Raw genomic sequence first — 27997 nt, 5'->3', positions numbered from 1 at the left:
ATGTCTAATGGACGCAAGCTGTCAGGGTCTGGCAGTAACCAGTCCCAACCAAAAATATTTCCCCCTGGGACTGGTTCATCAGATTCCAGCTCTGCTCTCACAGTGGAAAATGTGAAAAGGCTGGAAAAGGAGTACACGGCTTCTAAAGAAGCCTTCAATAAGCAGAGAATACGAGATTATATTAAGGAGACTAATCTTGCTTGCTTCAACAAAGAGACGACTAGGAAAACCAGCACAGAGCTTGTCTGGGATGCAGAGCCTGAAGGAGCTTCCTCATCCTTTCCTGCAAAGCAGAGTGAAAATAGCAAAGAAGTTTGCTGGAAGACCTCTGAAGAAATTTCAAGGAAAGATAAGCTATTAACAGGTATTTTTCAGCAATCTGTTCCAGGGAAGGAGAGAGAATAAGACAGCTGTCCTTGATCTTTTCTACGTTTCTGTTTGCATAAGGTAAATATGAGTGCCACGCATGGGCACCTAAAATGGTGGTGGATTTTGAGGAGCAACATGTGCCTGCCCTTCCCTGCCTGCCAGCGAGACCTGCGGTTGCATGGACAGCTGGGCTGGTTTGTACCATATTTTGGGCAAAGATATGGAGCTGTGAGAACACAGTGAGGAGCGCCAGCACCCAGACCTGAATCCCAACCGTGGAGTTTGTCAGAGAGCTCATCACAAATGCAAGGTGCTACTCTAAGTGCCCCTGCTGGAAAAAATGGGATTTTACCAGTAATTTAAACCGAAGTAGAGTGAAGCCAGGACAGAGTGTCAACAGAAAACCTACATACCCATTTTAGGCAGCACTTCTGACTTTCCAAGGTGTTCAGAGTCTAAACACTGTGATTTAGTTTTGTCTGGAGCAGAGTTGCTCTGTTGCATGTAAATGCCAGCAAATTAATATTAGACAATTATCTCTCTTATTAGATATCTCAAGCTACGTTTACCTTTTTTTATATATACCCTGCTTTTAATAATATTTTACAGCTCATTAAGTAATCCAGCCAACGTTCAGAGGCAGATAGCAGGGACAAGAATGTAGTTAATCCATAGAAAGGAAAACCCTCTAAACTACAGGGGAAAAAAGCCTTTTTTAGGATGGCAAGAACTTGTCCCATTTCAGTTCTGGCTGCCTGTGGTGACACAGCCCATCTCCTCTGCTTGCAAGCCAGGATGTGGCTTGTGGTTGTATGCAGGACAGGGTCACAGCTGTCCCCTACGAGTGGGTGAGGAAGGGACAAGTGGCCCCATCAAAAGCCACTGGAAGGGGACCACACAGCAGCCATGGGGAACGGCAACTGGTTCCCTACACAGGGAGAGTCTGGCTTTCTGCAACAGAGGCTGGATCCCAGACTGGGGTCCAAGTGGGACGACTTGGCCTTATCCTAAGTATAAACTGGGTTTTTAGAGGAAAGGCTGGACATTTTCCATCCTTCTTCTTTGAACACGCTATGAGCATGCATTCCACCTGCTATAGGAGAGCCCCTAGCACAGCCTGCCTTGGCACAGCCAGAAATGCACAGCCGGCATGAAAGAGCCAGGCTAATCCTTGAAGTAAAGAGTTACCTATTTCCTAGAGAATTCATGCATTGGTCCTCCTTGGGGGCTGGCCAACAGAAGTGTTTTGTGCTCACTTTTGCATTTTTTTCAATGCAAATTTGCCAGCTCCCAAGAATGAGAAAAATCGACTGCAGACATAAGGTTTATTTTTGAAGAGCTTTCCATGTGGAAATCAAGTATTCTTAGCAGACATACACATGAGCTGCATCCTTGAGGACAAATCTGCCCTGGCAAGAGGCTGAGAATCTGAAACAGCCACAAGTGACTGGAAGCAAATGCATGCAGAAACCTCTCTCAGCGCTATCCCAGGCAATTGCTTGTTGGATTTCCACATCACAATTTAAAATTCAGATGAAATATGCAGTTTTCTTTCAGCCTGTTTCAGTAGAGGGCTAGTATTTAGACACGAGTAGATTTACCAAGGAAAATCAAATATGGGAATGCCTCATTAGGGACCTAGAGTGAACAGTTAATATGTCTTCAATAATTTGTACAGTGCAGTGATTTACAGGGCTTCTTTGGCCTTTCTCAATCTCTTTTCAGTGATTTTTGTCTTTCATAACAGTGGCTTATGTAATCTGAGCAGTAACCTTCATTTCGATGCTTTTTCTGGCTCCCTGTCACAGCCATGCCTCTCTTTTTCCGTGTCTCTTACTCTTCTACATGTTCTTTTCCATCATCTCCTCTGCCACCTAGCTGCCCTCCCCAAATGCCTCCGTGTCCACGCTCTGCCCCAGACTTCTGCATGCCCTAAAGCTCTCCCTCTGTCCTCTCTGATTTTTTGGAAATAATACCACTTGGGATGCTGGCACTGAGGTAGGTTGCATAGGTGGTGATCTATCTGATAGAGCATTTTCGCTGACCTGAGACGTAGAATTAACCCCGTAGCTGGGGGCTGCAGCAGACCCCAGGTTTGCTGTGCTCTGCACGCAGAGGGAAATGTGAAGCCTGTGGCCACTGAATTAATGCAAACCGGGAGGAGAAAGGTGCTGCTCTGGCAGCAAACCCCCCAGGGCACTTCATCTGCCTGTACGAGGTGTTCAGGCCAAAATTCCCAGTTTCCTCCCCATTCTGGTAGCATCATGCCACAGAGGGGCAGCCCCTGTCCCCTTCGCCCCGTTGCCCCTGTGCAGCCTCGCCGGCACGAGTAGTGAAGGTGAAACACATGTGGGAATATGCCCTCCCAAAGGGTCGGTAAAATAAAGAGACCCAAGCTGCTTACAGATGAAACCCGAGCAGAAAGACAAAGTAAATTAGCTTGTAACTCTTGTGTCTTCCTCTGCAAAGCCTGCCCTCGGTCTCCAGCAACTTTTTTTACAGCTCATTTTTGGGAGCTTTTTCTTCGCTCTCCCGCAATTTATTATACCATTAAAACCGATGGGGAAAAATGTTCCTCGTTAAGGTGGGAAGGTTTAATCTGAAATACAAAATAATGAAATGGCAAGAAATCTCAAGGCAACAAAAAACCCCCGCAGTTCTACACAAAAAGAGGATCTTTTTTTTTTTTTTAAAGAAAGGTTTTTCTCTCCCCTCCAGCACCGGCGACAGATTCCCCGTCAGCTCAGCCTACTGGCTCTAAGCCGAAGGAATCCAAGTAAGGAGAGTAATTGGTAACATTTTTCTATATAATTCAGTCATGTTGGGCTGTATTTATGCCATACGCGGGTGAGCAGCAGGAACACCTAACAACTGGAGATTTACAGTATGCCTGAGACATCCACAGCCTGGCAGCCGCTGCTGTCCCCCTGCTATTAATAAACTGGAAGTTATGTCTGTCTGAGTGGTTGTCTTTGGGCCCCTCAGCATTTGCCGTATTAAAAGGGATGGATGCTGCCAGCCTCTGCAGAGGTTTTTCTTTAATTTTTTTGTTGTTATTGTTAGACGGATAAATCCCGTGCAGCATCTCTCGAAGCAGCTGCGATGTGTGATTTTTATTTTGCAGGCTGCTCTTCCAGCTGGGGAGGAAAGGGAGGTCCGATTCCCCAGCCACGGTAAATCAGCGTAATACCACCCTTCGTGCCACCAATGCTGCTGCAGCAACGTGGATTTACGTCGGGCGGGGATGTAGCTCACTCCTTTCGGCTGTCCGATACAAACGTTAGGCATATCTAATCTTCCTTGCAGACAGAGAGAAGGGGAGAGAAGAGAAATTGAATAGAGACACTGGTTCAAGAGACAAATAAAGACCAAATTCTTCTGCAGTGTACTTTAAATGGCACTCAGTTCATTGATAACATTCCTTATATGAATATCTGAAGGACATTTTGGCTTTTTTCCTTAAAGATGTTACCACATGCGCTTGGCACCAAGGCAAAAGGATATAAGCAGCTGTTTAAGGGAAGGCTGTTGTATCGCTACATGAACATGCAGCAAGGTGTTTTTTTCATTTAGCGTTATAAATTCATAACTTGCAGCCTGAAAGAGTGCAGGCTCTGTTTCTTCCCCAAATTATGAAAACGTTACGGTCTGAGATAAAACCTCTGTTGCAATATCAAAGGAAATCGGACTTACAGTTTCCAGGCTAGCAGAAAGTCACTACACAAATGCCAGAAAAAAGAGATTTCCAACCATCTGTGCCTTCCCGCACCGCGTGGAGCTGCTGCTGCGGGAGCTGGAGGGGACCCAGCAGCCCAGCTCCTTGCGGGGCTGGCGTGAGCTGTCCTTAAGGGACTGGCCGTGATTTGGGGTGCGTGCAGCCAGCTGCCTGCGCATCGCTGGGGCTGCACCCCGACCCCTCACGGGCAGGCAGGTTGCTCGGTCTGAGCATGTCTCGTCCTCGAGCAAATACCGGCTTGACCCATGGAGCAGCCCGAGTCGCCCGCCAACCCTGTGGTCCCAGGAACGGAGGCTCCCGTGACATTTGGGTTCGATACCTGTCCCAGTTAACCTGCGCGTGGCCCTTTACTGGGCTCTGCTCCTCATGCGTAAGGTGGAGACGATGGCGTTTCGCTACCTCAGCAGCGCTGGGAGAGCAAACACGCGATAGAGGCACCAGAGCATCGCTGCTCCCCCTATTCCTCAAAAATTATCATCCGCGGATGCATTAATTTGTGTGTGCTGTGCCCAGAATCCTTTACAATTCGTAGGTAACTAATAAAAAAGCAGTGATGTGTAAAGGCCTTGTTGAATTACTAATGCAGATAAATAAAAAAAAAAATCAAAAACCCTTCACTCCTTTGCTTGAATCAGATCAAGTCAGGCCCCAACCACAGTTTGTTCAGCATCTTTTCTTTTTTTCATGGTTTTTTTTTTTTTCATTTGCCAAGACCACAAGCATCTTTAAATTAGTATATCGCAGGGGCAATCAAAAAATTCTCCCTGCATTGCACAGATAGAAGCCGCTGGACACCTTGATAGCTCCATGTTGTAGGCTCAGAACAATTTCATACCCTGCCAAACAACTTCAGGTGAAAGGAGAGAGTGGGAGGGGGCATGGAAAGCCCCAGCTGCTGCTGGACGTGCTGCGGTAAAGGAGGGGTGCCCCAGCAGAGCCCCAGCCTGCGTGGGGTGCAGTGCAATGCCGTATCGCCCGGCGGAGGGCGGGGGGGGTCACCTAATGCCATTTGCAGAACGGTGTAAGCTGAGATAAGCAGGAGAGGGATTTTAGGACTGATACAACCTTGTTTCATCCAGTGAACTAGCGGCAAGGAAAGCAGTAAGTCCACAGAGGACTCTGTGCACAGCTGTTCCCAATACTCCTTGCCCATTTTGGGGTGCTGGCAGTTACCCTGCTCTGCTCTGCTGCCTTTAGCTTTGCAAGTACGTCTGTCCCCTCCACAGGCTGCAGAGACCTAACTTTCACATCTTCTGAGGCAGGACTCATTTAAGGTGACTGGTGCTCCCTGCCCAAAAAAATGCCACCAAGAACCACTAGAAACTGCTGGGAAAGCTTGCCTGCTCCTAAACGCCACAGCCCTCTTCCCCGCTGGCCATGAACCACCCACAAGCATCCCACCCGGTGTCACCTCTTTGCAGACAGCGTGTAGACGGCTATCCTGCCTCCTGCCGCAGCAGAAAGCGTGACACGGAGGATGAGATGACCCAGACGGAATGGAGTTATTCAGACGAGTCCCTGGCTGCCAAGGAGGATGGTAAGTTCATTTAAAGCAGCTCTGTCCAACATCCTAAGTACTCAGAATTGTAGGTTTCTTTTTAAAAGTGGCTTTTTGGCATCAGTTTACTAAAAAAAAAAAATACAAGGTAGGCTTTGTTCGGCAGAAATTTTGATTCAGTTGAAGCACTTTGGCAAGGATAAATGCCTCTCGTTACCAAATATCCTGAGTTCTGTTCCTCTCCTATTAAGTAAGGTACCCTCCTGGTAAGCCAGGGCAATTCTGAGCACCTCGCCTGATAGCCCAGCAGCTGATGAGCATCGTCAAGAGTGCTCTGAGCCCATATGACCCCAGTCCGCTCTGTCAAAGAGCAGGGGTGAGCTGATTTTGCAGTGAGCTGCCCCTTCAAGTCGGACTTGCTCTCCACCACCACCCTCAGCCATGATGCTGGAGCTGAGGGATGACACCTGCTGAGGTGGGAGGATGCCCAGCGGTGCTCAGATCTCCAGCCCATGCTGTGTCAGCATGGGTTGTCTCAGTCAACAGAGACGGTCACAACCCAGAACGGAGGAATATTCTAGTTTTCAGCTTCTTGATCTTAACAGGCCTCCCCGAGCTGATGAATCCCTCTCTTGCTGCCCAAAGAACGGGAGTGAAGTGAACTTCACTTGAAGTTCATGAGCGCTTCGATGGTGCTGTCATTGCAGGCTGCCAACGATGTGCAAAAGCCGTTCCTCCCCTCCCTGCCTCCTGCAGTCCTGAGGTTGTCCCTCCTTTTTGCCACCAGCAAGGCAGGCCTCTGCAACCATCCAAAGTCACGTTTCAAGGCCAGCATCTCCTTTTAGGCTAATGCAACTACTCCATCTCCAGCCATCCAGGTTTAGAAGGACGTCTGAGGGCCAAAGTCACATTGATTTCCAGGGACACATTAGACACCTAAATGTTTTAGGGGATCCTGGCCTAAGGATTTTTCTGTGAGGGAAGCACAATGTTGTCACCAGGCTGTCTCAGCCCACGAGGGTTTATGAAATGCTTAGCTAGCAAAACAAAAAGCATTAACTTCTTGGCTACAGCCTTCTGCCAAAAGATACGCAGGTCGTGCTTCAATGCAGATGTCTCGGAGAAAAAATGTGCAGTGCATTAGAGAGCTGTGACTCATAGAATAATTATCCTCGTTTCTCATAGTTTATTAATAATTTAAACCCAATCTTGGTGTTATTGATCTATCATTGAATCGGAGATTTATTTCAGATCTGTAGTCACTGAAGCAGTAAATTTAATCCCCCTTCCCCTCCCACCCTTCCATCCACTAAACTCACTTTATAACTAAAACATGATGTTTAGGCTGTTTCAGTAATAGGAGAGGAGAAGAAGAGCTCAGAGGCTGTGGGTGGCGGGAGAAGCCTTAAGCCCACAGAAGACCAAGGTGAGCGGCATTAAGGTTCTGGTTTTAATACCCCTTTTTTGACCAAACCATCCTCTGCACATGGTGTCATGGATGCCAAAAGGACCAAATGCTACTTGCTGGCATGTGCATCACAACCAGATCCTAAAACAGTTTTGCATGTTTTCATCTGAGTTTGCTTGCCCATTCCCACAGTTAACCATCAGTTTTGCACGCATCCCAGTTGTGGATCCCAGTCCTACTCTTTGTCCTCTGGAAACAAAGGTATGAGCTCACTGATGAGGTAAAAGCGCCTGCAACACATAGGCTGTTGCAAGGTACACAAGCTCTTGGGCCTGATCCTAATCTTACTCAAACTGGTGAAAACCTGAAGCAGCTGCCTGAGTGTCCCAGGAGTACCATGAGCGTAAAATCAATTTAAGTGCGTGGAGGATCAAGCCTAGAAGACTATAATGTGAGGACTCCTACAGCAGTGCTCACTTGGCTGTAACATGTGTCTGGTGCATTCACGAATATAAGCAGCAAGATCTGGCCTTTTAAAGGAAGCCAGGAATAGAAAACAGCATGCTTTACGGCTGTAAAGTGCCCAGAAGAGTGATTTTTGTAGGCAAATGAAACACATTTTTATTAGACCAATTGTAATATACAGTTGGGGTGGAAAATGTGTTCTTGGCTATACCAACTCTTTCTCAGGTCTGAAAGAAAGCAGCAAATGTGCCCAAATGCTCATCTGTTCTTTTCCATCTATATTGATGGATACAATTAAAGATATTGCCATCCCCTGCCAGCCCGTCTTCACTGCTGTCCTTAGACCCTGCAGCTGGAAACACAGCAAGTGGGGGTTCTTGGCCACGGCTGGGGCTTCTGCAGCTACGGAAGGGTGCAACAGGGCCAAGTTGTCACAGCCTTGCTCTAAAAAGCAAACCAAACTCAGTGTAAGCAGGCAGAGAGGATGCGTTGGTGGGGTAAAGCGCTGGTGTGCACCCTTGAGCGTGGGCTCTCAGCGCATCTGATGTTTCTTGCCCAAGCGGAAGACATCCCTAGAGATGAACAGCAGGAAAACAAAGCACAACAAACTCCACGTATTCTATAGCGATGTTTCCCAGAGGTGTCATTCTTAATTAAATAGTCATGAAGTTGGGAGTTCCTTGGTTAGGGTTTGGGGTTTTTTTTGGTATTCGGCTTAGGTTAGCTAAACCTGGAATAAGACCAGTGAAATGCTGCTGTTTCCCTGATCCTGCAGGACAAGGGATGGTGCCAGCAGTAACACATCGGGGTGCAGGTGCTGAGTGTTGCGGGGCTGTGGGGAGGGGAGCAAAGCCAGGGAAATCCACGGCTGGAAAGGCTGCTGGGCGGCTGGGTCCCTGTGACACTGGGTCCCTCCTGTCCTGATGGGACCGTTGCCATCGGCAGGTCACAGCCCCTGCAAAGCCCAGGCTGGCTGGCATCAAACCTTTCTCTTCTGTGAGGCCTGAGAGACTTGTTTGGCCAGATTTCACCCAAAGGCATGAATTCCTAGAAACTGGGGCTTTCCCGAACTTGCAAAGCAGTGACGTCCCTTCCTCTCCCTTCTCAGTGAACTAGGCAGAGTGAGCAGTCACAGGCACAGGCACCCATCACCAGTGTAAGTATATTTCGAATACCCACCTGCAATGGGAGCAGACGCGGTGCCTCGCTGAATACATAACCCTTCCTCCCACACTTCAGTCCTGCACCAGGCAATTAGGAGGGTATTTTCAGTACTGAGCAGCCGAGTAGAGAAACTGAGCATCACTTCAGGGCACAGTTCACCGAGAATATATTATTTAGCATGTTTAGGTCTCATTGCACCCTGGCGAGGTGAGGAAATGCCTTTTCCTGCCCTCTGAGGAGTGGGTAACTAGAGAGCTGTGTCCCTGTCTCATGGCCCCTGAGCTAGGTGCCAACTCCTCTGAATCACTTGCTGGAGGTGCCTGTTCCTTGCTGTTGACAATATTAGGCTCCTAATTCAAGCCCTTCACTTACAGGAACCACCCTGGCCCTCGGTGCAGCTTGCACAGGTCTCCTGACCCGCGGGACACCCTTCCCAGAAGACCCAGGTAAGGTATTTGCAGAGGCAGATCAAGCCCACCGCCCTCCTCCAGCCTGGCTGGCCGCAGCGGGGGCGCGTGGTCCCCACCCCGCCTGGCAGCCCTCCGAGGCCGCCATGGTGCGGAGGCAGCAGGGGCAGGTTCGGCGCCGTGTCCTCACGCTGCGGGACGTTCTGCTCTTCCCTCCAGCCATGGAGGGGCTCTCCAGGGACACCGAGATGTACCCCGAGGCCGGAGAGAGCAAGGGGACAGCCGAAACCGAGGAAGAGGCAGCAGCCGAGGATGGAGAGGAGAATAACCAAGCAGGACTGTGTCAGCAAGGTACAATGTCATATTTGGAATAATCACAGCCACTGTGAGATAAATCTGAGTTTTCTAGGTGCCCATCTGCCATCCTTTGCTAAACCAAAGATCATTTTGTTCATAAGAACGGCTGAAGCATTTTAAATCCTGCTTTTGCCACCATGGATCAGAGATTAGCACTGTTAGGTGGCCATGGAGGACAAGTGATCCTGTCTAGTCATTCAGGGCCATAACAAGAATGAGGAGGGAAATGTGAATGGGAGCATTTTTGTCAGAATACGAGAGTTAGCCTCTAGGAAAGGGCCAGGTGGATGCCTGGGAGCACCAGCCTTAAACCAGAGGGTCACAGCCCTCTTCCTCCCATGGTCTTCCTCCTCAGTTTCAGTGGGTTTTGGTTCCACCACATCTCAGCTGGGTGGGCATGGGATGTCAGAGACTGCAGGAGGCAAGAAAAACCTGTGGTTTGGAGAAAAAGCAGTTGGGAAAGGGGATGAAAGAAGGAAAACTGGGAATCTGAGAAAGAGCAAGAAATATGAGATTAGAGAAGGAAAAAATATCAATAGCTGTGGGGGTATGACTGAAAAACTAAGGAGAACAGACCCCAGGGAAGAGAGGAAAACAAGAATAGGGATTAGGAGAGAGGCAGAGTGGGAGGGACGGTGGAAAAACAGAAGGGGGGACATTGAAAGGGGAGGTGGATATAAATTAGAAGCAAAACTTGGAGGAGAAGAAATTTAGCAGAATTGCAAAATGAAAACAGCAAAGCAAAGAGCGGTTGATTCCAGAGAGCAGAGAAGATAGGCTCAGCAAGACAACACTTCTGGTTGTTCATTGAAAGTTTGGTGACAAAACAGTGCAGAGAAGGTAACTCCTCTTTTCTTCTTCTGTCTGGATAGCTGCAGTCCTCAGAGGAATCAGGCTGTGAAAGAAAGACCTGGGACTGCAAAGCACTTCCTTTCTGTTTGGGATAAAAAGCACTCATTCTGGGGAGAAAAGGGGAAAGGGCAGAAACTAGTGATTGTTGCTTTTCTTTTCTTCTTTTTTTTTTTTTTTAGTTTTTTATTTTCACAACAAGCTTTGACACACGTTTGTTAGGTAGAGAGTGGCTGCCCGGAGCAAGGGACGTGCTCCACTGTGAGGTCTGCTCCAGCGTTTCCCAGAACAGATACCAGGCAAACAGAGGGGCACAACTGCAGAGTCGCTGCCTGGGCTACCTCCCTTTGCCCACCCTAAAGCTTTCGGTCTCCCATCACTGGGGTACAGCAGCTTGAAATCTGCAGGAGGAGAATTGCTGGAAACCCTGCTCTGCGCCTTCGCCGGCTGTGCAGCTCGGCCCTCCATCCCTACTTTTGCTTGTCAGGCATTTGTATAAATAGGATTAACATCTGCAGTTACACTTAGCTAGGTTGCAAATTACACAGGCTATCAAGCCTTGTGCTTCAGGGCATACACTGATTACCATCGGAGGGGCAAAAATGAGTTTTTCCAATAACAGAATATTGCATGATTGACTGGGGACATTACAGGGCAGAGTGGATTAGCCTTTGCCATCAGTATCAGTTATATGTCATTACTGCATCAAAGCACCAGACGTGGGCGAGCCGCTTCCATTCAGGCAGCGCTGGAGGTGGCTGGGTCTGGAGGAGTAGGGCTGGTTGTTAAAACCGGCACTGATTTCTGAATCTGCTTATAAAATGCACCTCCAGCAAGCTGCACTCCCTGCTTCTGCTTGCCCACCTCCTGAGCAGCATGCTGCATGCCGTCGCCTCACCAGAGGAGCCCGTCCTCCCCTCCCTTGTCCTCTTACGGCCAGACCCAGCCCTCCCCGCTGCTGCTGCAGGGGTCCAACCCAAATGATATTCCTCTGGCGGTGGTTTCTCCGGCTCTGAGCCAAGGGCCAAGTCCTGCATCACCATATGTAGGCTGCTGCCCATAAAACATCATCCTACAATGTGATTTTTCAGAAGCCAAATTCACACGTGGGCTCTCGGGACTCCCCATCACCACTCTGATACTTTGCAGTCAGAGAGGAAGCCATGGCCTACAAAAAGCTGCAGCATCTCCAGGTGTTTCCCAACTCTGGTGGGATCAGCAGGTATCAGAGGAGCTGGGACACGCTGTAATAGGAGGCTGGACCGAAGGGTCTGCTAACCCCATCCTTACGATGCTTCCAGGGGCTTGTGAGAGGGGCTGAGGTCCCCGTTAGCTCTCTGCTATGTATGAACAGCTTCGCCCACCCTCAGCTTTCAGGCCATCTCATTTCCTTCATCTTGGCAGCAGATGATTGTCTCATTTGAATGGAAGAGCTAGAATTGACAGAAAATCTAAAATAAGAAACATAATTAGCAGCAAAACTTTTAATTCCCCTTTGTAAGCCATTTCTAAATGTGTTAGTGCTTATTTATTGAACCTGGCTTGACATTTAGACAGTTCCTTTTAATGCTAATAGGGTTGATTACCAGGTTGAATCCTACTGCTTTGAGGAAATGGCTGCTCAGTATTCAGAGCTGCCAAGTTCCCCCTGCACAGAAATACCCGCCTTTCTTCACAAGAAATATGTATTATTCAGCACAAATACATTAAAACAAGGCCATCGCAGGAGCGAGGATGCACGCCAGCATGAGGACGCACCAGCAGCCAGGCGTGGGGCTGTAGGGCACCCAGGCTCGCTCTGTCCGTGGCTAAAATCTCCCTCCAGCGCCGGCGGGACGTGGCCAGCCCACGTGCTGGAAACTGGGCTGGGGTTTGCCCTGGCTCATCGGCTTGGCTGCGGTGCCGGGGGGGACCCGGGGGGCAGCAGGACCCCCAACCGGTGACGGGTGGGGAGCCCCAAGGAGGAAGAAGAGTGGGTGAGAGGGGCAGCCGCAACAGGAGAGGAAGGGGAAGGGGAGGGGGAAAGGGAAGAGGAAGAGGACAAGGAAGAGGAAGACGACGAGGAAGAAGAAGAGGAGGAAGAGGAAGCCACCTGGTTTCCCCAGGTTGCAACCAAGAGCTGGGGTTTCCTGCTCTTGCCCACGCGCAGTTCACAGTCTACATTCAAGACTCTCATCTTCCTCCCTGTCCTACAGAGCCAAACGCAGCAGGGACTCCTTCCTAATGGAAATCTAGGGGCAAGAAATACGGGTGGGGATTTTTTTCCCATAACAGTCACTATCAGATTATCTGCTTCAGTGTGTGTAATGGAGTTTTTTGTGCTCCCTCTCCTGCAGATCAATCGACCAGACAGATGTCTGATTGTCCTTCTGTTCCAATGTGTATCATCATTACTCCTTCAGAGCTGCTGCAAAATAGCACGAGTGTCAATAAGAATAGAATTTTGCCTTACATTTACTTTAAATTAGGCTTTATAGGTGAAAATGGTGGGTTTTCAGAAAATAAGCCTCACCTCCACATTACTGAGCATGCAATGTCAACACGAGGCTGCTTGGGTGATGCAGCAGCCTCCAGAAATAGGGCAGACTCCTAAACGCTGAGAGTGACAAGCCAGCCTGGCTTGACAAGCTTTGCCAATGGCTAGCCGAGCGCAAGGAGATTACCCTGATCTGGGGAACAGAGATACTTGAGCTCAGGAATTTCTCCCCGGGGTGTGATTACCCTGTAATAGCCACTATCCCTCATTCTCATTTCTAGCTGGAAAGAAGGTGCAAAGCGAGGCTCCTAGTTTGTATCCATCAGCTGGTAAGCAGCCAAGGCATGGCTTTTAAGGCAATCTTGGAAAAGTGCACAGGGACACAAATGTCCCTGTCATTAAGGTGGTGAGTTTTCAGCTGGAAGAGGCACTTATATGTCATGTCATCAGAGCATCCAAGTGTTTGTTTTTAATTTACATGGGGAAAACCTGAGTGAATCATTCAAATTTGGACTGACAATTCAAGACATTGCTGTACGTTTTCTTTTTTTTGCTCTCCCACCGTTCATAACCATGCATCGTAAGCAGAACAGGAGCTGCTCTCTTTCAGTGATGCCTTGGAATGATAAAAACCAAGATGATCCAGGTCAGGCTGGGGGAAGGTGAGCTGACTGCCATAAAACATCCTTGTTCTGAGACACAGCCACCGCCAGGTCACATTTCCAGCGCATGGTGAGATGCACATTAGAGGTCTGCTTGTAGCGTGAGGTGCACCCCTTGGTTATCAGCCATGTTTCAGAATGACTTGACCTCCAGCTGAGGACCTGCAGAGAAGACTTGTCCATGCAGGAGACGGTGGACTGGACAGACTTCCTCAGCTCCCAGACACGGCGATGGGAGGAGATGGTGTGAGCCCGGTTTCTGCAGCATGTGCCTTTTGCTATATGTCAGTATGCCCATAGGGGACAGTCAGCACTCAGGTGGCTTGGTGCTTTCCCTCGGTCACTAAGGTCTGCTTCAGGGGTCCCACCAACAGCCACAGGGGTCATGGCTTTGTCTTCCACAGTAGGGGTATCCCATGAGAAGGGATCCGTGCTCTGAAGTGGTTGGCCTACAGAGGCTTTCGCTTTGGGAGCTAAAGGAAAAGGTGTGTTCAGGCTCTGTCTCTGTGATGCAGGCTACATTTAAGCTGCTTTGCCTTAGTGGGAGACATGGCCTGGTGTGAAAAGCAGGACATAGGGATGACTGCAAAGGGTCAGCCCCAAAGTGCGCCCGGCCCAGCATCCTGCCCTGGACGAGAGCCAGCAGATGCTCAGGAAGCAATACAAAAATAGAGCAAACATTTGTTTATACTTCCCAGAATACTCTCCATTCCCCTCGTGGTCTGTGCCTCAGGAACCTCCTGAACTGTAGACACCATCTCTGTATTTAAAAGCCCTTGATGGATTCTTCTTCCATCGATTCGTTTACACCCTATTGAACCAATGCAAACTTTAAAGATCCACTGTAACCTATGGCAAGGAGTGCCACAGCTAAAAATCTCTTTTGTTTATTTTGAACTTGTCACTTAATAGTTTTCTTTGATGATCACTCTCTTCCTTTGAAGAGCACTGAATAATGTGAACAGCTGTTCCCCAGTCACGCGACTCTTCCCATCACAAAACTCAGTCGTATTTCTTTTTCAGTCACTTTTTCTTCCAAGATGAAAAGTCTCAATCTATTCAGCCATTCCCTGAATGGAGGCCCCTTTACGCCTTTGATCATCTTCAGTTGCCTTCCTCCGTAACTTTTCTATTTCTTCTGTATCATAGTCGAGATTGGTAAATCAGGACTACACAATAGTATTCAAGAGATGGGAGCCCATGGATTTCTACAGCAGCATAATGATTTCCTCTGTTTTGCTCTCTCCTCCTTTCCTAATAATTCCTAGCTTTGTGTTTGCTTTTTTGATTGCTACTGAGTGTTGAGCTGACATTTGCATAGAGCTATCTATTATAACCTGAAGATTTCACTCCCAGGTGGAAATAGCCAGCTCAGAGCCCATTATTTTGTATGTAAAGCTGGGATTGTCTTTTCCCATGCGCATCACTTTACATTTATCTACATCAGATTTCATCTGTGATTTTATTTCCCTTTTTTTCAGTGCCATGAGAGTCTTTCTGCAACTCTTCACAGTCAGCCCTTTGCCTCAACCACCCTGAATATCATCAGCAAACCTCTCTCCCTGCTCACTGCTATTTTGAGATTATTTATTCGTATTTCAAAAGCATGGGACAATGTTTAGGCTAAGTTAGCAGCTCTCCCTCTCACATTTGAAGTGCCAGATCCCAAGGATAGGGAAGAAATGCAGTGGCTCTTGGGATGCCACTGGAGATCAGTTGGCATTTTGGGCAAGGATGGCATTGTGCCTAACCAGCAGGTCTGTCTCTCCCCTTGCACAAACAGATGTGGGGGTGATGCCACTTGCTGGGATATATGTGTCTGCCCCCTCCACCAGACTGTATGGGACCAACCAGAGATGGATAGGGTTATGGTGGTCCTTTCTCCTGCTGAAGCTGGGCCCTGGCACAAAGAGGCGTGCAGAAGTCCTGCGGCCCCAGGAGAGGAGGCAGAGGGGAAGCAATGGATGGCAAAGCTTTTCTCTGAGAAAACCTCTGCACGCAAAATTGTGAGATGTCACTTTGAACAAATAGGAGCTAACTGGCGACTCTTCCTTGCAAAAAGCCACGTGTGAGCCTGTTGACCTTGCCCAAGGGAGTCCAAGGCTGGAATCAGATGAGGAGCCGTTGTCCACGGGAGGAGAGTGTGAGGATGGCGGGACTGCGACTGACATCTACCCGGGCGAGGTGAGACCGAGCTGGCAAGTTAGCGAGAGGAACCAGGTATTACCGTGACGAGCACTTTTTCAGTGGTGTTTTTTTCCTGGGGAGCAGTGCCGGGCAGGGGGTCGGTGCCAAGGGGCAACAATGAGGGGCACTTCTTTCTGCTGGGGGCATCCTTGTTTGGGGGAAGAGGCTGGAGAGTTGCCACTGCTATTTGTAGGCAAAAGGAGTCAGGTTGAGCATCACTCCAGCACTGGAGGCGAGGGTGAAATTAATTCAGAGGAGAAAGTGAGCAGCTTCGGTGGAGGGTTCCTCATGCCTGTCCGGTGGTGCACCCTGGAGCCATGGGGTCACACCAAGCGTGTTTCCCTCTCCTCCCCGACCCAGGTAATTTCTTGTTGCGGCCTTTAGAGCCAGGCAGTGCAGGATTTGCCAGATCTCTGGCAAGACACCTTCCAGAAAAGGCACGCAGCTTCCAGAAGAATGCTCTGTGGAGGTGGTCTGATGCTCCTGCAGCTGTGAAAGGAGGAAGGAAAATAGTGTCTCTTCTCTGATAGTGGAGCAAAAATTGCTCCAAAGGGCAGAGGCTCTCCCCTTTAAGAGACTTAAGCTTGACCATCAGAAAACCAGGACCCGTTTGATAAGAAAAGAAAGGAAAAGAAAAGAAAAGAAAAGAAAAGAAAAGAAAAGAAAAGAAAAGAAAAGAAAAGAAAAGAAAAGAAAAGAAAAGAAAAGAAAAGAAAAGAAAAGAAAAGAAAAGAAAGAAAGAAAGAAAAGAAAAGAAAAGAAAAGAAAAGAAAAGAAAAGAAAAGAAAAGAAAAGAAAAGAAAAGAAAAGAAAAGAAAAGAAAAGAAAAGAAAAGAAAAGAAAAGAAAAGAAAAGAAAAGAAAAGAAAAGAAAAGAAAAGAAAAGAAAAGAAAAGAAAAGAAAAGAAAAGAAAAGAAAAGAAGACAAGACCAGGTGTCAGTGACTCGGGCACAAAATGTCTCCTGAGCTTTGCGAAGACCTGTGTCTCCTGGCAAAAAAATGTGCATGCACATAAAAAAAAAAAAGACACTGCACAGATCCACAAATCAAAACAGAAATTCAAGGGAAAACCAGTGGCAGACCTGCTGAAACTGCAGCCATCAACCCCCTCCTCGTCTGAGCGGGAAAGGTGCTCGGCCACCTTAAACAGGAAGGCAGAAGCCTCTATTTCCATCCCAGCCTTTTGGCTGATGGCTGCCCACGCCGGGGACTGAAGCTGGGGACTGGCGAGTGCTGGGGGCTCCTCTGGCATGGCTGAGGGGTCCAGCTGTGCCTTCACCCCTCGCTTGTTTAAGGGCAAGGTTTGGGGCCGGAATGGCTGTGTGGGGCGCCCAGTGCCAGCCCAGCGCTGGTGAACCGCACCAGCTTGGCACGCATGTCTGCGCAGCCCTGGGGCAGTGACGGGGGTATGAAATCAGTCCCTTCGGGTGCTGTTACAAATTTCCCGTTTCATTCTGGTCGGAGCTGGAGGGTCTTTGCCTTCCTCTTTCAACAGGAAGTTTTTGGAAGGAACAAGTAGCAAATAATAACTCTTCTCACCACCAGAAAGGTAGATGTGGATCGGAGACAGAGCACAACTTCTGTATAAGCAGCAGTGACTGGACCGGCACAAACCCACGATGCATGCAAATAAAACCAGAGTACGCTGCAAAAACGTACGGGTGCCATTTATCAGTCCTGGTGGCAACAAGGTTTGCGCCGTTGGCCAGCCCACCCAGCCCTGGACCACGGCTGGCTGATGGAGGAGGAAACCCCACCCAGAAAGCAACCTGGGGAAAGGTGGGGTGGCTTTAGGTGACACAACTGCTCACGGTAGAAGGCATCAGGAAAACTACTATAAATATGACAGAGAGGAAAACAGCCTTTAAAGCTAAACCAGACTTAAGCCGCTTTTGAGGAATTATCAGGAAGGAGGAGAGCTAATCATGAATGTTTCCATCACAAACGCTTTGCAAACACAGGTTTTTTTCCTTTCCAAAATGCAAACATTCTCATTTTCCTTGAAGTTTCTCCATATCAAGACTGCCTTAAAAACTGAGCACGTCTTGTTTTTTAATGTAGTTTCTCAGGGTTTTGTTTTTAAAGAAGAGACAGGAGCGGCTTTTTAAAATTTGTTTTAAAAGTTCTAAGCCTTTTAAAAAGGCTTAAAGCCTTTTTTTTTCTCTTTTTTTCACTTTCTCATTGCTTCACAGGATGTTAAAAGATGGCCAAATTAACAAGTTGTTCACATTTTCACATGAAAAACAACTATAACTTTCCATTGAGCTCTTAGGAAGGAAGCGTAAACATGCCACCTGCATTTATTTGGGAGCACAGATAATTAAATATAACCTGCATTTCCTGACATTATATATATACACGTACTGAAAAGGAGTTCTGGTGTCACACTAAATGCAGTGGGTTGGGTTGCTTTTACGGGAACAGCCTAGACTTAAGCTCAATTTATTTTTTTGAAAAATTAATGAAGCTGATGCTGAATTTCCTTTGTCCTCTGAGGAGACCACCTGGACCAAAGGGTCTGCAAAGTGCACCTTTTGCAGCACTCCTGAAAAGCCAAGGGCACACCATGGGTGGCTGGGGCTGGGGCACGCTGGCTTTGCCGAGGTGGGCAGAGACCTGGCTGCATCACTTGAGGTATCCGTCCTTTGCTGCTGTTTCGCCTTTTCTCCCATGGTTTTGGTCCTTTGGGGTCTGACTTGTAAGTGCCATCATACCTTCATGGGAGCAACAGCCCACACCGATTGGGAAAAGGTGGGTCTGAAAGAGCAACCCCAGGAAAATGTGAGTCTACCCACACTGTGTGAGCATGCCCGTAACATAAATTTCTTCCTGGCAAAAGGAAGAGCGACCACCCCATGGCAGTGGCAGGCAAGAAGGGGAGAGGGATGTGGGCAGAGGAGCGGGAGGGTGAGGAGGTCCACAGTGCGCCCAGGTGCCCCATGCCAGCCTCACCGCTCCTGACGGGCGCTGCACCCCACAGCTCTTTTGCTGCAGGAGATACAAGGAAGCGTTTGATGCTGTCATCCAAGACCAGATTAGTGAAGATGAAGCGGAGGAAGAGCTGGACGTCGCTCCCCATGCTGACCCTTCCCAAGCTGCACTGAGGAGCAGCATCAAGGAGAAACTGCTGCAGCAGTAAGGGACCAAGGGAGACTGGCCCAAGGCTCTGGCGGGAGGAGAGAAGCCCCATCACCAGGTCCCTTCACTCTGGTCCCAGGAAGTTTCACTGGTGGGAATCTGCTCGTGGTGTTGTGGCACTGCTGCCCAGTGTACCGACAAGCATTGAGGCATCCTCGTGTCAGTCCCGTGATGGTACCACTGGCAGGAAAGATCCATCACCTGCCCTGGGCAGGACCTGCTGAGCAGGCGACAGCGCTGAATGGGGCCATTAATGTTAGACCAGGACAGTTCAGTGCTCCTGAGGCAATACTTGCCTGAGGGTCCTCATGCAGCTCATCTTCATTGTAGGGCCCTTAGAAAAGCACTGGTGGGCTTGATGAGGAGCAGTTAGAGCTGAGGTCTCAGCAGTCATCAGCTGATCCATCTCTGCAATATTTGCATTGAAGGTTTGACACTCCCAGATTAGGAAGTTCCCTAGAAAGAGGGACGGGGCTAGATGCTTTCCCAGATGGCAAAAGGTTTTCCCAAGCCGAACCCCGGGTAACTGTTCCCTCACAAGAGACCCTGAAGGCATCTGACCCCATTCAGGGACTTCCTCCCATTGCACAGCCCTTGCACACCTTCCCACCACAGCTGCTTCGATCCCCACACCCAGCAGCCTTGGTGGACGTGGATGTGACTTCCCAACCTCCCCCCAGGCTGCCAAGCAGCACACGAAGGTTCTAGCTCCTGTTTCGCTCCCTGGGAATGCGTTGTTCCCAGGGCACACCATGGGTGGCTGGGGCTGGGGCACGCTGGCTTTGCCAAGGTGGGCAGAGACCTGGCTGCATCACTTGAGGTATCTGTCCTTTGTTGCTGTTTCGCCTTTTCTCCCGTGGTTTTGGTCCTTTGGGGTCTGACTTGTAAGTGCCATCATACCTTCATGGGAGCAACAGCCCACACCGAAATTTCCCTCGGGTGCAGAGGGGCAGTACGAGGTTCGAGTGCCACTCAGGTCTCCAGGTAGGACCTGGTTTGAGCCTTTTGGGTAGGGTCTGTCTTCTGGCTCTGCAGCGGCCAGCAGCGTATGTGGTGTGCAGCGCTTGGTCCCAACAGCCATGCAAGCTGAGTTTTGCCCTGAGAGACCAGATTGACAGTCAGGGGCATGAGACGCAGGTGGAGCAAGGCAAGGCATCCAGCCACACATGTGATGAGAAGTGTGGGCAGAATGTCCTGAGGGTTGGGACTCACCTCACTTCTGCAAGCCCATAACCCATGCCTTCCCCCGTCACCTGCAGCTCCCCTTGACTGAGGGGCAGGGAAACGGGTGTTTCCACTGCATGATTCATCAGACTTCCAATGCGATGGATCTCCCGTTTCTCTTCTTTGGCTATAAAAGCCATCTGTGGTGACAATCTCATATGCAGACATCTGCATTGCTTCAGGTGAATCCTGAGATGATGTCCCATGACACTTTTTTTTGCCCTAGATTATGTGGGTACTGTCATTAGCCAACAATTTGATCTTATTTTTATCTTCCCTTTTTTTTTATCTTAGGTTCGATGAAGGAGACTTTGAGAGCTACAGGGAAATATTTCAGCCGTATCTGAGATCTGTTGCCTGTAAGTACCTTTGCTAGTGAGTTGCTGTCATTGCTGGGCTTGACCTGCAGCCAGAAGCATGTGGTAGCTTCAGCACACCCAGAGAAGAAGCAGAGAAGAAGCCCTTTGTGTAGTAAAAGGTGCCATAATCCTAATTACGAGTGGCCAGGGTCCTTCATAGTTTCTCAAAACACAGTTCTGCATAATTCCCTGCCTACAACGCCTGTCATCTCCAGGCCATAGATGTCCTCTGGCTGAGAGGAGTAGGAGATGGTACAGAAGAGAATTCATAGTTCATACCTAGTCCATTCTTTGCTATAAGTAATTCTCAGCTGCTCATGGGCTGGACATTTCATTGTTTTAAGCAAGGAGATCCCTTACATCTCTTAGGAAAGCCATCTGGCAGCATCACAGAGCCTACCCCATCCTAGTTAGGTTAGATTTTCCCTTTCCACTTATTTCTCCTCAAATAAAGCAAAAGACACAAAAACTCCTCAGTCCCTTCCCTCCATCACCCCTCCTTTCCAAATAACCCATGACACAAGGCTTGGAGAAAAAAACTGCATCACCTTTTCCTCAACAACAACTTTCTAAAATTTTTTCAGGGACCAGAATCTCTTTCAGACTCTCAAAACAAAACGAATACACCGTCAGACCAAAGACTGCCCCTTTCAAAAAGCACCGACCGATATCAGCACCTCCAGAAGACCTGCTGGAGCTGGACAGGGATTTTGTTGCAGAGCACTTAAAGGTGGGTACGGCCTGTTGGATCTCTTCTCGTTGCTTTTCAGGCAGGGATTGTAGAGAGCTGTATAGTGTTAGGTCTGCTCATACCCCATGAGAGGCCAGTCAAACACATTTAGATATCTCCTATGAGATACGGAGAAGATTCTGATTCAGCAAAACGTTAAAATGATCATCAGTGGGTGCGCTAAGCTGATGGGACGTACCAACTTGTGGCTTTTCGAAGATGGACTTAATCGGGAGTTCATAGCTGAGGTGGAAAGCTGAATCTGGTGTCCCTGGGGTTTTACTGGGATGGTAACGGTGTGTGAAGGGTTTTACTTATGGAGCATCCTATGCAGCTTGAAGGCTGAACACCACCAGTCAGTGATCCCCACCCGTACTGAAGCCTCAGACCCTGCTCTACTCACTTCCATACCATTCAGCTCTCTTAACCTCCAAACCAGGCTGCCCTATCCAAACTGCCTAGTGGGGACGGATCCAGGCTCCTCAGCTAGGAATCACTTGGGGAAGTGCTCCTGGTCCCAGGCCAAGCCTCAGTCCAACAATTTAACAGCACAGGCAAAAGCTTTGCAGGGTCCAGGCAGCCTTGAATTCATTAGTAGGGACGTCACCGCTGTGTCCAGCAAGGGATGGGGCAGGGGGCTCACATGGCAGCTCTCCCTGGGAAACCAGGCTGGATGCAACGAAAAATAAAAGACAATTACAGGTCAAGGAGCTGATTTTTGTGGGAAAAGCAAAAGTACATTGTACAGTCTCTGTCCTTACCTAAGGAAAGAGATCCCTGAGATGTTCCAGCACAAGTGCACATAAATCACAGAGGCCTGACCAAAAAAAGGTCATGGAGGGCTGCACAAAACCTGGCACTGGCTCAGCAGTGCCTCGGCAGTGGGATGGGAGCTGCCCGAGGGTCCTGGCACCTCGGCTGCGGGCGAACAGTTACCATGGCCCCAATGGAAAATGCCACCAGGGTGTCCCCTCCACCCCAGCTGCCGTGAGAAGCAGCTCCTCCGAGACCTTCATCCCAGCCCCGGTGACCCCGGGAGGGCAAGCAGAGATTGGGGGCCTGCCCCATCAGCTGGGGGCTGGATGGGACCCCCCCGCCAGCTCAGCCCCACACAGCATGGCCCTTCTCTTCCCTCCCCTGCCTCTCCTCTCCCTTCCCAAACCAGAAAGCATTGCCGTTTCTGCAGGTGTGCAAGAAAATTACCTATGATTTATCACACAATCAGCGATTTTGTTGGCTTTTTTATTTTCAACATAGAAACGCATTATATTGCTCTCCCCTCCTGAAATATAGGGGTAGCAAATCCTCCTGCCTGGGACCGTCTGTCTTTTTAGCCTCATAAAAAGCCTGAAAAATGAAAGCAGGAACAAAATCGTTGGTTTGTTGCTTTTTTGTTCCCCTCCACCCCTTATAACCAGGAAGTAATTCTTAGCTATCCTGCAGAGCCAAAATGTGCATCTTCACGTTATAAATTAGTGCCACAGTTATGGCTGGAGTCAGCCACTTCACGTGTACGAAATGCCTCCACCTGGGAGCTGCTGCAGACAAGTCCCTCGGGTCCCCGCGACAGACAAAACCCGAGCACGGCCCCTTTCTGCACGTGAGAAGTAGCTGCTGCTTCTAACGATGATGTTAAAAGGGAACAGCAAGGTCTCCCCACTTCCCCCCTCTCCAAGCTGCTCTTCCTTCTTCCTGGAGAAGCAGGCAGTAATGCTGCTTATTCCTATTAGAAAGCATTAAACCCAGCTCCCTTGTAATGCTGGGAGCTAAGCCCTTAGCAAAGAAACGTTTCTGCTTCGCTTGTCAGTACGTTGCGGGATAAATTACTTGTGTATCTGATGGAAAGAGGGCTCTTGGCAAATTATATCATCGGAGAGCAGCTAATAACATAAAATAAGAAGAGCTGAGCTTTGTACAACAGATGTGAAAACACAGAAGTGAAGGATGAGTTTTGCTCAGTTATTTAAAAGTCTTTAATTAAAAAGTAGGCAAACAAACAAAAAAACCAAGGCTAGGTGGAAAGCGCAGAGTGGGACGGTCTGGCTTGCCAGTGCTCTGGGGTTGGTACCAGTGTGGGGAGAGGGAGGCCTGGGGCAGAGTATCCCCGTCCCCCGAGTACGGGCAGGCATCCCCTTGATGCTCTCCCCAGCCCCACACCTGCCTCTCACCTCCTGGGTTTTGTTCCTGCAGCACTGCCATTCTCCTGAGCCCGTAAGACGATGCTATCCTGATGGACAGACATTTTTTCTCCTGTTCCCAGATGGAAGCGGTCAGGTTTAGTATCCAGCAGCGATGGAGGTCGGGTGGGGGGCAGCCAAAGAAACGCCCTGCCTCAAGGTGGGTCACCGTGACCCTCCTCCCTTGGGGTAACCTGCCTCAGCCTCTTGGGCTGGCTACGCAACTCGTACCGCTCTCGCAAGGAAATGAGGTCTACAGAGCTGGTTGCCTTGGGGTTGGCTGTCGGAAGGGTGGGGGAGGCTTGAGTCACTTCCCCCCAGACACTGTCCCATGATGGTTTTCTTCCAAAGCATGCTTTCTGTGGGCTTTCTATGGGCTCGTCTTTCCTTAACGGTTTCTCAGCTACCCATCGGGCAACGTAGCCATTCTCATCACGTTCACCGAGGAATCCCTGTTCACCTATTGCATCCTGGAGGACAGCAGGTACCCGGGGATCAGGGCTGCCTTCGGGAGCCACGGCCGCGGGGTCTGCTTCCACTCTGATGGCCACCTCTGGTAAGTGCAAGCCCAGAGGTGATGCTGGGTCCCAGCTCGGCCCCAGCCCACACTGGTGGCACCCCAGGGCTTTAAGGCATGCTGAAAACATCTTCATTTTTTGTTCCAGTTTTATTTTTTGCTATGTGAAAGTGCATGAAAAGGATGCAGGGCTGTGCTGCAGCCCCCCAGAGTGGTGGCTTCTCACGTTGGGCACCAAGGTGCCCGGGAGGGCACTTGGGGATCGCCCCATCTCAGTGACGTTTGTCCAGAGACCCTGGCTTGAGGATTGATCTTGGCCGAGGTTGGCCACATGGCCATGGAGGTGGCTTGGCCCCTTTACAGCACAGGGATGAGGGCACATCTTCTTTACCAGCTTCTCGCAGAGCCCCAGGTGGCCACGCTGGAAAAACGTGGGCTTATTATCTGCACGCGAGGGCAAACCTCAATAGCTGGAGTCGGTTAGCTTGAGGTCAACATTGCTTTTGGTTTCTCATATCCAGTGAGTATTCCTCACTAAAGAATGACTTAGGTGACCAATTTTTGCAGTCTAAGTTGTAATATGAGCTGACAGATAGCTGTAGTAAAACCTGCTGGTGTTTGAGCCATCAAATACTAATTTTTGATATCCCACCCCCAGCCTCCAAAGTTTCCCTTCAGAAAGCTAGGAACTGGGGAAATCAGTAAATCCCGTCTCAATTTTACAAGTCCTCCCTGTGTTGAGACTAATTAATGGACATCTTAAATGTCTAACTGGCTATTATAAATCATTTAAAATAGTTTTTGTAATAATGCTTCCATCAGACTCCTGCAGTCCTACCGTTTGCCTGCAGACATGCCAGTCTTTCATCCATCATGCAGCAGCCAGGTTTTTACAGCCCGGCACCGAGGTGATCCCTAGCAGCACTAAACCATTGCTGACCCCACCACGGGGCTCTCCTGGCCCCGCTGGACCACGCGCTCCCCATCGGTGTTAGCCACACGCCAGCTTGCCGCCGAGCTGGGGCAGGCTGCTACGACCCTCCCAGCCTCTCCCGGCAGCCATAAATTAAGGGCAATGCTAAGTGACCACACTGATGTTTATAAAAAGAATATGATAGCTTTGAGGAGAGGAAAACAGAAAAGCAACAGCCTGTGGGTAGGTCATCTGTCCCACGTGTGGACCAGTTCAGGCTTGTCTGCAGCTGGCGCTGCAGCACATCACAGCTGCAAAGTTAGGGGGGTTTTTTCCCTGGTTTTTTTTCTGCTTTTTCTGAGCTGCAGCACGAGGTAGTGCTGGGGGAGGCCGAGCCGCTCTCATAGCCCAGTGAGAATCAACTTCTTCACACTTAGGCAGGAAAAACTCAACACAACACATGCTGTGAATGATAAAAACTCCCCACGTGCCACGGCTGGGGGGGTGCTCCAGCACCCAGAGCCGCCTGCCATGGGATGGGGAATATCGATTCGTATCTGTATGCCATAAATACGGGCTGTTTTCCCACACACGCTGCATTTCTCTCTCTTTTCTAGTTTGGCAAGGCCATTTCCCGCACCCAGACACACACACAACCACGCACGCATGCACGGAGGACCTGTTTTTAGCATAAAGGCTGCCAGCGCAAAAGAAATTACCGTGTCCAGGGACTTTCAGAAGATGTAGACGTGTAACAGGAAGAGGGGGACTCACACACACAGAGCCCACGCTCCGCCTGAGGATTTTATCTGCCCTTTGGGGACTCATTGCTCTCCCAGGGGCCAGCCAATTTCTGTAGCGTGCTTGTTCTGTAGGACAAAAACTATTAGAAAACACAGTCCTCAACCTGGTGCATCAGGTCCCAGCAGTGACTCTTGGACCACACTAATAAGAACTTTGATTGAACTGCAGACAAAAGATAGCATTTGGGACCGGGGAGGGGTTTGCTCTGGATTCATCCAGCTTCGCATTTGTTCCCAGGGCCGCCCTAGACCCCTGCACTGGGATCTGCTTGGACCAGGCAGGGGCCAGGCAGAAGCGCTGGAAGTGGCATGACTTCAGCCACCACACTCACAGCCCTCCCTTCCAGTCTGTCACCATGAAACTGAATGGCCACATCACCGTTAAAATCCTGGCTCAGGATCAAATTGACTTATCGTTCACCAGCCGCAGCGACCGCATCCGTTTCAACGTGGGGTCCCGGCTCAAGGTGAGCGCTTGCCGTGGTAGCCCTGCCCCACCGGCTTCTGCCTACCAGCTGCTTGGAGAGCAGCAGCAGCAGCAGGGAAACCGCCCGGCGGAGATAAGCCTGGGGCTGCTGCATGGACTGGTCACAAATTTTCAGGTGGAAAAATCACCATTTCATTCAAAAGCAAATTTCCTGCCTGTGTGAATCTTAATGAAATTCCCTTTCGGGAAAGCATTTAGATAAGATTGAAATGCTGTCGCTAAAGGGCAAGAACAGCACGTCTCACAAATTCATTCTGAAACACTATTTTTTTCAAAACATTTATATTAAATGTCAACACAAACACAAAGCTCCTGATTTTATCTAAACAGCATTTCACTTAACGTGAAACAAGCATCGGGGGAGAGGAGGGCCAGAATTCTTTGGTGTTTGTTGTCACTCAGATTTCCCACCTCTGACCCTTCCCTGGAGGTGGAAATGCTGTTTTGGCCAGGGCTCAGCCCTGTCCAGTGCCAGTGGGACTTTCCCAGCCAACTGGTGTGCATCCCTGTCCTCCGCTGGATGCAAACACAACCGGTCAGCTCCGAAACGCAGGTCACACATCACCAGGAGCTCATGCTTGGTTGGGGGCTGTGTCCTCAGGGCAAAGGATTCAAGTTGTCTTCCCTGGTGCAAGCACAAACCAAATGTTGACAGCCCTCATTGCAATAGTCTATACATGGCCACAGATGTATTGCTAACAGAAACAGACATCTGGGGTAGCTATTCAGAAAGATGGCAACAACCCAAGGTCAGTATGCGGAACCATAAAGCGCTGGCACCTGCTCTTCCATCCCCAAAATTCAGACTTCTTCTCAGGACCCACTGCTACGTTAGGTAAAGAAGTCGTCTTCCTTGCCCCGCTACTTCTGAGCAGCCCACTCCCACCAAAGGAGGCTAGAGCCATGAGTTTAGCTCCTCATTCCCCTTGCACGTGCGCTGGAAGAGGATCACCTCCAAAGGGGAGCCATAGGGTTACTGTGCTCCACGGGCACGGAGGGAAAGGGCACCCTGGACACACTACACGGGTACGTGTGAAAGGTTGGGGTGCAAGGGATGCTCTCCCACTCAGTCTCCCTTCAGGGGGTCCAGCATTAATGCTCTTTGCTTTGCACGGGCTCTCTTTGCAGTTGAAAGACCCAGAGACAAGTCACCTACTCCAGTGGCCAGAAAGCGAAGAGGAGCTCTTCCTTCAGTCTAAAAAGATTCAGCTCAGGAGCCTGCTGTCCAAAATACAGACAGTGTTGCAATACTTTTGGCAACCCCTCTCTCAGTGATATCACTCCTTGTGTTGCATCATCTTCTATCTGCATGAAATACTGAAATGAAGATATCAAGACACACAGCAAGCAGTTACATCAGCATTTCAGATCAACCTTTCCTTCATCAAGGTGATAACAGTCACTTTGCGATGAAAATAAAGCTCCCTGTTTCAAGCTCACAATGCCTATCTTCCTGTACATCAAGTCCTTGTAACACCAAGCTCATCTCTTCGAAAGCACTTGATGCATCCTCATATGCTCAGTGGGGTTATACACCGAATGTGCAGTACGTTGAAGGAGATGGCTTCCTTCCTACAGCTGATGAACTGGACTTTGGGAACTCGTTGTACCAAGTGTGACTGACGAGCCCGCTTTGGCTCTCAGCCAGAGACACCCGTGCTGGTGGAGAGAGGACGATGAAGAGCAGCTTGGGCACAGGGACCAGGGGTAATCCAAGAGAGGGAAGATGAGGGGCCTGTTGGCTGTCAGGGCTCCAGTTGGTGGTAGATGGTAAGTCCCATGGCTTAGTGACATGGTTGGCCACCACTGAAAGGGGCCAACTGATTCTTTTTTCGTTTTTGCTCTATTCAGAGGTCTTTGTATCAAAGACCTGATTTGCTGCACAGTGCTCGTTTGAGTTTAGGGTTCAATGAGGATAAAAATGCACGAGGGTAGGAGAAAGCAGCGTTTGTGGACACAGGGCTGGATCTACCTGCAGTCACCACGTGAGTTGCTTCAGCAGCAAAGGCGTTTTCCCCTTTTCCTACCCACATCACTTTGTCAACACCAAACATGCACAGTTTGAGGAAGG

At 49.4% G+C, this 27997-nt stretch overlaps 1 protein-coding gene across 1 annotated transcript; it reads left to right on the top strand.

Annotated features, from left to right (window-relative positions):
* On the top strand, nt 1–27434 carry ERICH6B (glutamate rich 6B). The gene is given in 15 exon segments (XM_075489298.1): nt 1–364; nt 3088–3145; nt 5527–5665; nt 6948–7029; nt 9267–9398; nt 15454–15575; nt 18075–18137; nt 18330–18359; nt 18559–18713; nt 20235–20299; nt 20884–21029; nt 23220–23308; nt 23610–23762; nt 25678–25906; nt 27055–27434. Coding segments are annotated over 15 exon segments (1974 nt in total). The 3' UTR covers nt 27202–27434.
* The last annotated feature ends 563 nt before the right edge of the window (nt 27435–27997 follow it).

This window comes from Mycteria americana, chromosome 1 (assembly GCF_035582795.1).
Source record: "Mycteria americana isolate JAX WOST 10 ecotype Jacksonville Zoo and Gardens chromosome 1, USCA_MyAme_1.0, whole genome shotgun sequence".
Classification (NCBI taxonomy): domain Eukaryota; kingdom Metazoa; phylum Chordata; class Aves; order Ciconiiformes; family Ciconiidae; genus Mycteria; species Mycteria americana.
This window is presented reverse-complemented; position numbering and strand designations above follow the sequence as displayed.